Here is an 11,836-nt window from a genome sequence, read left to right as displayed (position 1 = left end):
AGGAATAACGACAAAATCTTCTACTCCTAGTACTAAAAATCAATCTCATCCGTCCGTTTAGTTGAAAAATAGTCAAACTAGTCTCTTCCAAATATACTTTACGTATTCAGCAATAGCTAAAGTAATCTAGTGTAAGTTTAGTGGACTTCATTTCAAATCTTTCTTTTCCTCCAAAACCTTTCCCACTACTATAAATAGAGCTAATCTTAACACTTCTTCTACCTAAAATCTTCTTACGTTGTTGTGATTTCTTCACACTAGCTAATCACCATATCCTTTTCATCGTTTCTATCTTCAGTTAACCTAGCTAGTCCAATGGCGTCCATCAATCAACTCCCGATTGACGGCGAAGGCGTTTGCATGATATGTAAAGAAACGCCGTCACAGGAGAAGAGAGTCACCTGTGTTACGTGTGTAACGCCCTGGCACATAGATTGCCTGGAAAATCCACCTGTTACGTTATCGTCCGTCGTTAACTTCGAGTGTCCTGACTGTGCCGGGACAGGTCTCACAGGGGTGGCTGCGCCGCCGCCTGCCACCGCAGGCGGAGAACTAGTGGCGAAGATTCGGGAGATCGAGGCGGATACGTCGATGACGGAAGAAGAGAAGGCGAAAAGGAGACAAGAGATAGTCAGTGGAAAACAACATCAGAATAACGAAAATGAAGAAGATGAGGAGGAAGAAAAAGATGTGTTGGCTGTGCTTGGTGAAAGCATCAAATGTCCCTTTTGTTATATGCTTCCAGATAGGCCCGTAACGGTATATCTAATATCACTTTTTTGTAAATGATTCCTTCTCATGTCTACTTTCTTCGATCCTTTCTAGGTTTCCATTTCCAGATCTAATACAACTATTTTGATATGTGTTCTATGCAGTTCCCAGGTGGTAAATTCTATCAAGGGTATAAAAAAATGCAAGAATGCCACACTTAGGATTTAAATCTGCGTAATCTAAAATAATTTTTAAATTTGACCACCTTTGCCGCTTCACTAGAAACTTCCCTTATGTAAAGTAAATTGATGTATGCATTTTTAATTATTTGTAAAATATAATTTTTCGATCAAAGAGATTCAATTAATTAAACCCCTTCACCGCATGTACATCGGCGGCTGGTTCTATGTATGCATGAGAAGTATATATATAGATGCACACGTCTATAATCATTTCAGGGCTTATGTTAATAGTGAAGCTTCTACACCCTAGCTAATGGTTATCTTTTTTCTTTTCTTCTTTTTTCCAGTCATCCTGTGGACATAACTTCTGCTTAAAGTGCTTTAAAAAGTGGATTGGCCAAGGTAAAGATAAATGTGTCAAGTGCCGTAGTCAAATTAGTCGCCAAATGATTGATCAACCTCGTATAAACTCGGCATTAGTGACTGCCATAAGAATGGCGAAGGAATCGAGAAAGAATAATGCCCCTAGAAGGCCTCAACCAGCCTATAATCAGGTGAGCAGATCTGGCGAATGGAGTTATATATATTGTCTATTAGTTCATCCGAAACTAATATTTTGATATACCACAAAAATATTTATATGAAAATCGCTAAAATTAATTTTAAATAACAACTAATGAAGTATTAGGAACTTTAAGGTTAAACCCATGAAATTTAAAATTTGAAATTATATCTGCAGATGAGTGAGGAAGTTCGTCCTGATAATCCATTTATCCGGGAAGGAGCGGCTAAAAGAGCTGGAATGGCTAATGCATCAAGCGGGAGAATATTTGTTACGATCCCTTCGGATCATTTTGGCCCAATATTGGCAGAGAATGATCCGGAGAGAAATCAAGGTGTTTTAGTAGGGGAGTCGTGGACGCATCGGTTGAATTGCAGGCAATGGGGTGTGCACTGGCCCCATGTGGCCGGAATTGCTGGACAAGCAAAATATGGTGCGCAATCTGTGGTGCTCTCAGGTGGATACGAAGATGATGAGGACCATGGAGAATGGTTTCTCTACACGGGAAGGTACGTGTTAACTGTTAATTATCTCTATATATGAGCTTTCAACCTTTTTGGTTTAATTGAAGATAGTATTTTAGACTCAGGGCCATAGTTTGTAATTCTACTTAAATACAAATTCCTGACGATGTATATAACTTAAACTTTATTATATTATAGCTCCTCTTAACTGACGCCTTAATTAAGCTATAGGAGGGAATAACAATCTAAGCATGCAATTGAGATTTTGCTTAACTCCCTCTTCGATCTAATTTGATGTGACTCTTTCTAATGATACAAGAACTTAAATTAAGACTCTTTCCTTCTCGTATTGCAATTATATATATGCAGTGGGGGAAGGGATCTAAGTGGAAACAAACGAACAAATAAGGATCAATCATTTGATCAAACATTCACCAATTCCAACGAAGCTTTGCGAGTCAGCTGCCAAGAAGGTTATCCAGTTCGTGTTGTTAGGTAATTTATCATATAATTTGATGATGAATAATTTTTTTTCATTGAGCAAGTGACTCCCTTGTAGTTATTCTATAAATACAATGATTAAATTAAAACTGAAGTAACAATTAATGTGTTATATATTTTTTTCTATTAAAGTTGACTCATACACATTTTTTATGGTCAGATCCCACAAAGAAAAGCGTTCATCCTATGCTCCACAGGATGGTCTTCGTTATGATGGTGTATACAGGATAGAGAAGTGTTGGAGGAAAATGGGAAAACAGGTAAAATATTTCTTTTATAAGATTCCATAACTTCTCTAGCTAATATTACTAATTACTTCTAATTGAACAGCTGACTGAATTTGAGACATTTATATGTATTTGTATCATCAGGGGTACAAGATGTGTAGGTACTTATTTGTGAGATGTGACAATGAACCTGCCCCGTGGACGAGGTTTGTACATGTTTTCTTACTTCCCCAATTGATTACTGTACTACTGTTTAATTCTTAACTGCAGATTAATTATATTCTTATGCAGTGATGAGCTTGGGGATATGCCTCGGCCCTTGCCAGAAATTCCTGAACTTGAAGAGGCACTCGACATTTTTGAGAGGACCCGCAGTCCTTCATGGGATTATGATGTATGATATTCTTTTGCTTATAGTAGTAAACTTTTTTGGTACTTTAATTAATTAGCATGCAATATTTTGTTTTCAGTTCTCCATCACAAATTAACTTAACTCTTAGAAAATTTTCGAGTATCTATATATACAGTACACAGTACAACTATTCAAGGAGTAGTTTAATTTGCATATGTTGACAATGTGAAAGACTTTTTTAGTATCAAGTCAATTATAGTTAAGTAACTGTTCATAAAACAATCGGATTAATTATAACCTAAGAAGTAAGCATATTATCTGTTACAACAAGTTAAAACGTACTTATAATATTAAAAATCTCTAGACATTTTCGTTAAATTTTATTTGAATTTTTTTTAAAAAAAGAATCCATGTCTGGCCAGGAGGAAGAAGGCAGGTGGAAGTGGAAGAAGCCACCACCGCCAAGCCAACAAAGAGTAACTGAAGGAAGTTCGACGGATGGGAAGAGAGCAAGGAAGATACCAAAGAAAGCTCAGAAAACATCTATGAATAAGACACTTTTAAAAGGTTAAGCAAAACCAATACTAGTATAGTACTATATATATAGTATATATCTCACCCTTTCCCTTCAATTCCTTTGTTGGATACGTCTTATATATGCAATTAAGATTAATTAATTTGTAATTTGACGCATGCAGGGTTCAGCTGTCTACTTTGCAAGAATGTGTTAACTCTCCCTGTAACCACTCCTTGCGCTCATAACTTTTGCAAAGGTTGCCTTGAGCAAGCATTTAAAGGACAAGCATTTATAAAGGAAAGGGAATGCCATAATGGGCGAAAGCTTCGGACAAAGAAGAATTGTATGAAATGCCCAGCTTGCCCACTTGACATATCTGAGTTTTTGCAAAATCCTCAGGTTAATAGAGAGCTTGAGGATGCCATTGGGAAATTACAAGAGGAGTTTCATGAAAAAGACAATAATGATGATATTGAAGATGTAAAGGAAGAGGTTATAATTAAAGAGGATAATGAGATCGTAATGTCTAATGATGATGAGATCCTTTCAAATGATAACAAGTTAAACAAGAAAAAGAAAATTGATGCTGGGGAGAGCTCAACAAATATTATTGATGGTAGTAATTAGCTCTGATTATTGAGGAACATTTTAATCTAAGAAAAAACGTGACATTTTGCTCCGTATTGATTCGTTCCTTTTTTTTTTTTTCCTTTTTGGGATATATTTGTCGAGGAATTATATCCACGTATCGGACCTAATTCCTAACATATGTTATATTATTACATCTCTTGAGGATTTTATTTGTATTTTGTATTCTCTGCCTGAAATACATTAATATTTATTTAGTACTTTCGTTTTATTTGACGTGACAATATTTGATTTAGCCTGAAATTTAAAATATTAGTTTAATTTATATGCTGTATTATTAGATATGTTGGAAGAAAAATATAGTTTAAAAGCTAGTTAGATAAATAAAATGTCTGACGCCTACTTAATTAGAAAATTAGGAGGTTGACTGTAAAGATGATCAACCAATTTAAATTAAAAGTACAAACATTGCTTGTTCGAAACCGTGAAGATAAAATAATAAGTAGAAAGAGGTAGTAATCGGCCAACTAAAACAAAAGGTTGTTATATTTGCAATTCTATTAAACTAATGATTAAATTTTTAATAGACAAAAAAGTGGCTATGCCATTGAAAAAAATATTGGTCTGATCACTGATGCCTGGTTTGTTAAGAGAGTGAATAGGAGGTTAGGTTTGCAAAAAAATTAAAATCGTGGCTAGCCTTTAAATACAGACCTTCGAAGTGATTTTGCGGAAATAGCCAGTTGAAGTAATTGGTTCGGGTCTTAAGTCTAAACCCGTAAATGGGCCCAGTTTAAGAAATGGGTTGTAAAATAACCGTCTTTGAACTCGGAATACTGAGTAAATTGGTCGAACAAAATTTTACACTCTCTTTCAGGGCTTGCTTGTTTCCTTCAAGCATTTGCTTCTTACCTGTCTCATCCTCGCCGTAGTCAGGTTTTTTCTCTTTTCTTTCTCATTATCTAGTTCTAATTTCGTGCAACAACCTAAAACTTTTGTAGTTAAATGAGGTGAAATTGTTAATTAATCCTTTTGATTCTGTTCAAACTAAGACATATTTTGTTAAACTGTACTTTCTTTTGGTTATTTGATAAATCCTTTTCTGACTTTTTCTATTCGGTGAAAATCCTCAGACGAAGTGCTCTGTGTTTTGTTGAATACATTGAAATTCACTCTCCTGCCTAATTGTAATTTTAGTATTTTGCTTTACAGGGACCTTCTTGTAGCTGTATTTTATAGGATATTTGAATTCGTAAGTATCTTGCATAGATATACAGTAACATAGGCATAAGCTAACCTCTTTAAGAAACATATGAGCACATGCTGAGAACATACTCCCATATATGGTTGGAAACTTAACTACATAAATTTTTTAGTGAGGAGTCTTTTTATGGTAGTGAATTTTTTTATTTGCACTCTATAATATAGTTATAAGCTGTTCTTTAGGTGAGGAATACATATATTGTGTAATTATGATCTTCACACTAATTGGAAAAGTAAAAATAATATTCTCTGCTATGTATTGAAATGCATTTACATTTATCTTTCCATGTTCGCGTGCTATATTTTGTTCTTTGCACGAAATTTATTAACATGCTTATCGTATCATAAGTGACTTGATTTTTAGGTATATCTCTGCCACCTGACCATTCGCTACTGGTATATGTGATTCAGAAATAGTTCTTACTGATATTTTCTTTTGGTTCATGGCACATTCCATGATCTATTTGGCTTTTTGTTGACTTTGGTGCTCTAAGGACAACGTGTTCAACTTGTAGATTTTTTGGGTCTGGCTTAGTAAATTCTCTTGATATAAAAGGATACTAATTACTTACCGGAGAAAAAGATGAATTACTTCAAGTTATTGATTATTTTTTCTTATTTTCCATATACACGTGCTGAGTGAGCAACTTCCTACTAAGGAATGCTCATTTGAAAGTCTAGACACTCCTTTTTCAGAGATAAAATTTGAATTTTATTGTCTGTCAAACATTTATATGCAGACGGTTATTATGTCTGTACATAAAAAGGCACTTCAGTACTAATTATATGTGTGATCCTGTTCTTGATTCTCCTTTTAAATTAAATTTCCCTCTTTTTGGGTTTAGACTTCTCACATCTGTATGAGATGAGAGATCTGTCAGTTTGTTTGAGATTGAGGCAACAGAGGGACAATGTTGGACACTCCAAGGTAAAAGAGCCAAGTGTTATCTAAGGCCGGCAATTCATTTTGTTATATGGTCTATTATCAAAACAAGAAAACCCCTGACAAACACACATAAAACCAGCAACATCCTTCAACGGAGTCTTCACATATACATAATTTTATAGAGAGAGAGCGTTAAAGGAATTGTGATTACTATCCCGAACAAAGAAGAGACAGATCTAAAGAACGCTGACCTTTAATGGCACTACTCCTTGGAGTTGTTCGTGTATATCTTTAGCTTTGCATCCCAAAGGGAAAATCCTGAAAACAAAGATTAGAATTGAGATATACATGCTTAAATCTGAGGCTTATTAGTGGAAATCTTTGACTTCAAATCTTAAAATGGAAAATAATGAAAACAAAGATTAGGTGTCAGATTGACATTCTTAAATGCTTGATACATATAGTCAGTTGTCAAAAAATAAAGGAAAGACCGATGGCGGCAGGACAAAAGATTAACTCTTTATATGAGAATAATTGAGATTAGCAGGGATGCATCAGAGGGAAGGAAAAAGTCACCTGAGGACTCAGTTGCGGCGTGAATTAGATGAAAGAGCAGAAAAGTAGGCGGAGAGACCAATGTGTAGGGAAAGTGATAGGCAGGAACGGCTGTGAGGGTTTGCCAATTGGAAGCGAGATTTTATAGGCTCTAACAGTTTTGTCAGTTTTACCAAATCACCCTTGTTAACTTTAACAAATTACTCAAAAAGCTCAGATATTAACGGAAAGCTGTCAGGATGCGCTGTAAATGACGTGTATCGCTATCATGTTTGTGTTGATATTTGACACGTGCGAGCCTTAATCTGCTGTTAAAGTAAACTTGTTGCTTTTCTCGTGACTCTTTTTTGTCGGAATGCTTAACTGTATTTGGTTGTTGCGTTACTATGCCGCTAAACATAAGTAGTTGTTGTCCCCTTAATGCATTTGCATGCTTGTGAGGACTGAGGAGATTCAGAACATGTGTAGCTATGAATTTGTATTACTCATATGTGGCTAGTTCAATTTATTTTTGTGACCCATGCGAGACTAGTCTTTCCATTTATCTTATCAGATGGTTTAGTGTATAGGTGGACGATTTTGGTTGGCTTGATGTTGCTGATGTTCCATTTTTCTTTTTCCTCCCATTTTCTCATAAGGATTCATGTACCTAATCTTTGATTGGCCTAGAGTAATCATTTCAATCTTCTCCTGGAAGAATACCTAATTTGAGCCAGCTGATGCAGAACCTGCTATTAAACCACCAAATGATGTCTTTTTGAAATGGAATGGAATGGACCCTTTTCTGGCAATGGAAATGATGTCTTTTTTTCCTTTTGAGATTATTGTTTTCCGTTTGCCTTTCTTCTCATTCTTAAAATTCCTATATTTAATTTGTTGAGTGTTGATTATGTAATCAACCTATTCAATCTTAAGGAAAAAGAAAATGTTAACATTGGATGGCTTCAAGTAAGGGATACAGTTCATATAAGTGAAAGATCTTAGATAAATTACAAATATGAATAAGAATTAGTAAATCGAACCCTTACGTAGATAAAGGTTTGGTATTTAGGTGAAGATGGGTATAGGGCCAGGCCCACTATCCACTAGCCGCAGGGATTTCAAACTGTGTGCCACTAAAATGTGGAGACTTGTCCCATATGATTAATTTTCTTAGCGATAGGTAAACTATCATATAAGTTGAACTGCATCAGTTTTTCAGGCAAGTGGTGTAATGCAAATTTATGCCAAATGTTCAGCGCCTGAAATGAATACATAGAGGTGTTTCTTTTTGTTCTCATCTTTCTTGGTCATAAAGAAAATAAGCAAATTCATCTAATTTATACTACTAATAAGGCCCCAGCCTCCACAGTATCTACATCTCCCACTTTTTGTCCCATTATCCCCAAGAGAAAAAAATTGTATTGACATAAATTCACTTAAATTGTAGCAATTTATAGGATTGTTACTATTGAAGTGTGTGTATAGTATCGTGTAAAAACTTCGATTTAATAGTTTTGGGTTTGCAACACTCCCTCTGTGTTTTTCTTGATCGGTGATGGTGAGGCTCGAACATGGAACTTCAGTCTATTCTGATATGCTTGATATGTGCTAATATCATATTGAAGTATATGAACTATCTAATCTACGAAGTTAACTGAATTGTGTGGCCGGCTAGTTTACAAGTTTAAACTGTTAGAGAAAGGACACTCTTTTTTATTAATTTTTAGGTCTACAACAATTAATAAGCAGAAAATTTGTAAAAAATGTCACAAAAATGATGAGTGTGCCATGGTAGCTGGTTGAGTAATGTATGAAAACCTCTGAATGATTTTGCAATACTGAAAAAGCCTCATTTGAATTGCTCTCGCCTGAGTTTGTTATTTTATTTTTAGAGAGATTTAAAGAATGTATTTAACTAGTTCGGTATCCTGCTGGCTTCAAACAGTTTTGACTTCCATAGCCTTGCAACCTATTCTTTTGTATTTGCTTCCCCTAGGCACCGATCTTGGTAATCTTAATGTAGTTAAATGCTACCATATGATATCTTGGTTTGGTAATACTGCTATTTGGATGGTTAAAAAGGAATAATGTGCTTACTGATACTCATTTCGCAGAGGTTCTTGGGAGGATAGAGTCCTGTTTTGAACTGAGCCTCTATTGCCAAAAAAAAAGAAGGAAAAATAAGTAGAAGAACTACCAACCAAAAAGGGAAAAAAATGAACAACTTATTAGGTTCATTGTACTATTGGAACAGAAGTTGTGTTATTGTTTAGGTGGAATATTACTTTCAATTTTTGGTATCAGTTAGACTTTTCTTATGTAGTTTCTTTGCTATGCAGAACTAAGTTTATCTGGGAGAACATTCATGTTTCACATAAGTCTGTTCGTTGCTTGACATCTGTTCTGTCTTCTTAATTGCAGGGTGTGAGAATTCTTGCAGATGTGATTGTTATGGGTTCTGGAATAGTGGTAAGGGCCTTTGCTTGGGCATGTCATCAGGACTTGCAAGTAAGTTTCATGGACAATATGTCCGATTTGTTGAGTTGATTCTTAATTTTACAATAGTTTACATTAGCATTTTATACCCAAAAAGAAGGAAAGGAAAAAAATGGTTTTTTTTTTAAATAAAATTTTTCATTGGGCTTTACTAATTCATACATGAGCAAAACCAGTAGGGTACTGTTTGTTGACAACCCCAGCTAGGTGTTCCTGCAGTGAAAGCAAGTGCAAATGGAAATCATCTGCCATCTAATGGTGCACAGCTGCAGGAACAAGTTTTTGGACCTTCGAATTACAGTACCGTAAAGTAGACTGTATTTCTGCTTGATGACTCAATTACCCCGATGATTAAATATGCTCGAAGCTTTGCCTCTTTATTGATTGCCTTGTTTAATTTACAATCTAAAACGTGTTTGGTTAATGGCAGATGCCTCAAGAATCAGTGCCGCCCATGAAGCAATACACAATATCAATAAGCAAGCAAAATATCAGAGGCTAGGCAAATTCTTGGTTCGCGGAGCATTCATCGTGGGATGACATGTTGCAGTTTTATCTGAAGCGCATTGCACTTGAATTCTTCTCTTTATCTATATTTTCGCCAGAGGTATGTTTACTTATGTATGAGAGAGATGCAAAGACTTGGAGTTTTCATCTTCCACGTTCATAGTGCCAAAGAGTCCTCAGAAACAAGTTGCCAGGGTAAAGCACATGGTCCAAATTAGTAAGTTAGAGTATTATTTTTGCTCTGCTTCTAGTAGAGGTTCTCCTGGCGTTTTAAGGAGTATGTTTAGCAGAAGAGCATTACTCCAGTCACCAGATTTTTCCAGTAAAAGTTTCCGTATGTATCTATTTTCAATTTTGGATGGTGGACGCTCTACTTCACTTTAAGTAGAAGCAATTTAATTAATGATTTGTGTAATTTACCTTAGCTCTGGTTTTCTTTAGGCTCAAACCCCCCTTCATTATTGTTTCATGTGCTTATGGCGGTAAAATCTTGCGAGTGTGATGAAGCGCTATGCCCGCTGATATTGGGGGAGGAACTTTGAATTGCGGTTAGAAAATTAAGAGTAAAAGAATGCCTCTTGGTAATTTGTCATTGGTGTAAGATTTCATCTCTTGTAAGTTTTAGTTGTTCGATTGAGTCCATGATGAATCGTTGAGAGGAGAAAGGGAGAAGCAGCTTGAGGAATGACCCACGCAGGGGTAGATATAGCAATTTTTATGCACTCTAATCACCCTTGTGAAGAGGCGTAGTTCCATGTAAAAATAGCACGGTCTAGCCAATTTTCGGACTGGTCATTCAAAAATAGCTAGCGTTTACCAAGTCAATGAAAAATAGCTACTATTTTGCTGCAACAGAGACCGGTCCAGCATAATATACTGGAGTTCGGTGCACCTGTGTATGAACTTCCAGCATATTATGCTGGAATTCCAACACACGGAAAGTTCCAGCATAATATACTGGAGATTCGAGCACTTGTGTGTGAACTTCCAGCATATTATACTGGACCGGTATACTTTGCTGGAACTCCAGTATATTATGCTGCATAATATGCTGGAGTTCAAGTATACTTATGCTGGAACTCCAGCATAATATACTGGCGTATTTTTCGGGTTTTGAACAGTGTTTTCGCTCAGATTTATCTTTACATGAAAAGTGGTTAAATTTCGATTACTTTTGAAACTGGGCTATTTTTGAACGACCACTTATAAATCTGACTATTTTTGAATTTCTCCCTAGTTCCATTTACAGTATAATGCTGGGCCGCTGGGTATTCGCTCCCTGATATAAACTTGACAGCCATGTATTAGTAAAATTTTATTTTCTTACTTTATAGTTTATGTATCTGGTTTCTTCAGTTAAGTTAGGTACTACTGAAATGCTGAAGAACTTTCAGGTATTGTGCAACGTGTATAAGCATTAGAGCGATAGATGCGCGGCGTTTTGTTTTATTTTTTGATATTTTGTAATATTTTTTTGCTTTTCGAAGTAGGGTAAGAGGTTCAAATCTGTTCAAATCTTGATGGATAGAGTTACTTGTTATTTGTGTTGGTGGAATGTTTCGTATGCAAGTTGACTAGGATGCCACAATTTAAGAACAAGAGTAGGGGTTAGACTTACAGCTTGTTTGGATGGTTGTTACATATCATTTCATAATATATCGTATTGTTTGATGAATGCAATGTTTGGATGGATTGTGTTGTTTGACGTCGTTTCATGATATTACGCACCAGCAATATGAAGATTAAACTTGCAATATTATAAAGAAAAATTATGATACAGGGTAAAATTATTATATAAAAAGGTAAGGTAAATAAAAAAATAAAATTATTTAATAATAATGCAGTGTGAGTTAGAGAGAAAAAGACAATGTAACAATGCAATCATACCAAATTGATCGTTACATAAAGTTGCATATTTCGTCGTTAACGATGAATTTAATAATATGATACAATAAAATTTAAGTAATAATCAAAACAAACATTATATTTAAGGTAACAATACAAATGGTAACAAGCATCCGAACAAGCTGTTAAGATCGATAG

At 35.3% G+C, this 11,836-nt stretch overlaps 1 protein-coding gene and 1 long non-coding RNA gene across 2 annotated transcripts; both read left to right on the top strand.

Annotated features, from left to right (window-relative positions):
• Positions 316-4,143, top strand: LOC109220947 (E3 ubiquitin-protein ligase ORTHRUS 2-like). The gene is made up of 9 exons (XM_019385418.1): positions 316-759; positions 1,241-1,447; positions 1,633-1,964; positions 2,289-2,414; positions 2,581-2,680; positions 2,792-2,853; positions 2,939-3,041; positions 3,422-3,566; positions 3,698-4,143. The coding sequence occupies exons 1-9, from the start codon at positions 316-318 to the stop codon at positions 4,141-4,143; spliced, it is 1,965 nt and encodes a 654-aa protein (XP_019240963.1).
• Positions 4,933-10,281, top strand: LOC109212446. The gene is made up of 3 exons (XR_002065850.1): positions 4,933-5,040; positions 9,212-9,298; positions 9,717-10,281. It is a non-coding gene; the product is annotated as an uncharacterized LOC109212446 (long non-coding RNA).

The sequence above is a fragment of the Nicotiana attenuata genome, chromosome 2, assembly GCF_001879085.1.
Source record: "Nicotiana attenuata strain UT chromosome 2, NIATTr2, whole genome shotgun sequence".
NCBI lineage: Eukaryota > Viridiplantae > Streptophyta > Magnoliopsida > Solanales > Solanaceae > Nicotiana > Nicotiana attenuata.
The sequence above is the reverse complement of the archived record's forward strand: the minus strand, read 5'-3'. Positions and strand labels throughout refer to the sequence as shown.

Excerpts from the sequence above, each read along its gene's own strand:
- LOC109220947 (XM_019385418.1), top strand. The coding sequence starts at position 316 with ATGGCGTCCATCAATCAACTCCCGATTGACGGCGAAGGCGTTTGCATG. Across the intron at positions 2,415-2,580 it reads TATCCAGTTCGTGTTGTTAG|ATCCCACAAAGAAAAGCGTT; the intron begins GTAATTTATCAT and ends TTTTATGGTCAG. Across the intron at positions 3,567-3,697 it reads GAATAAGACACTTTTAAAAG|GGTTCAGCTGTCTACTTTGC; the intron begins GTTAAGCAAAAC and ends TGACGCATGCAG.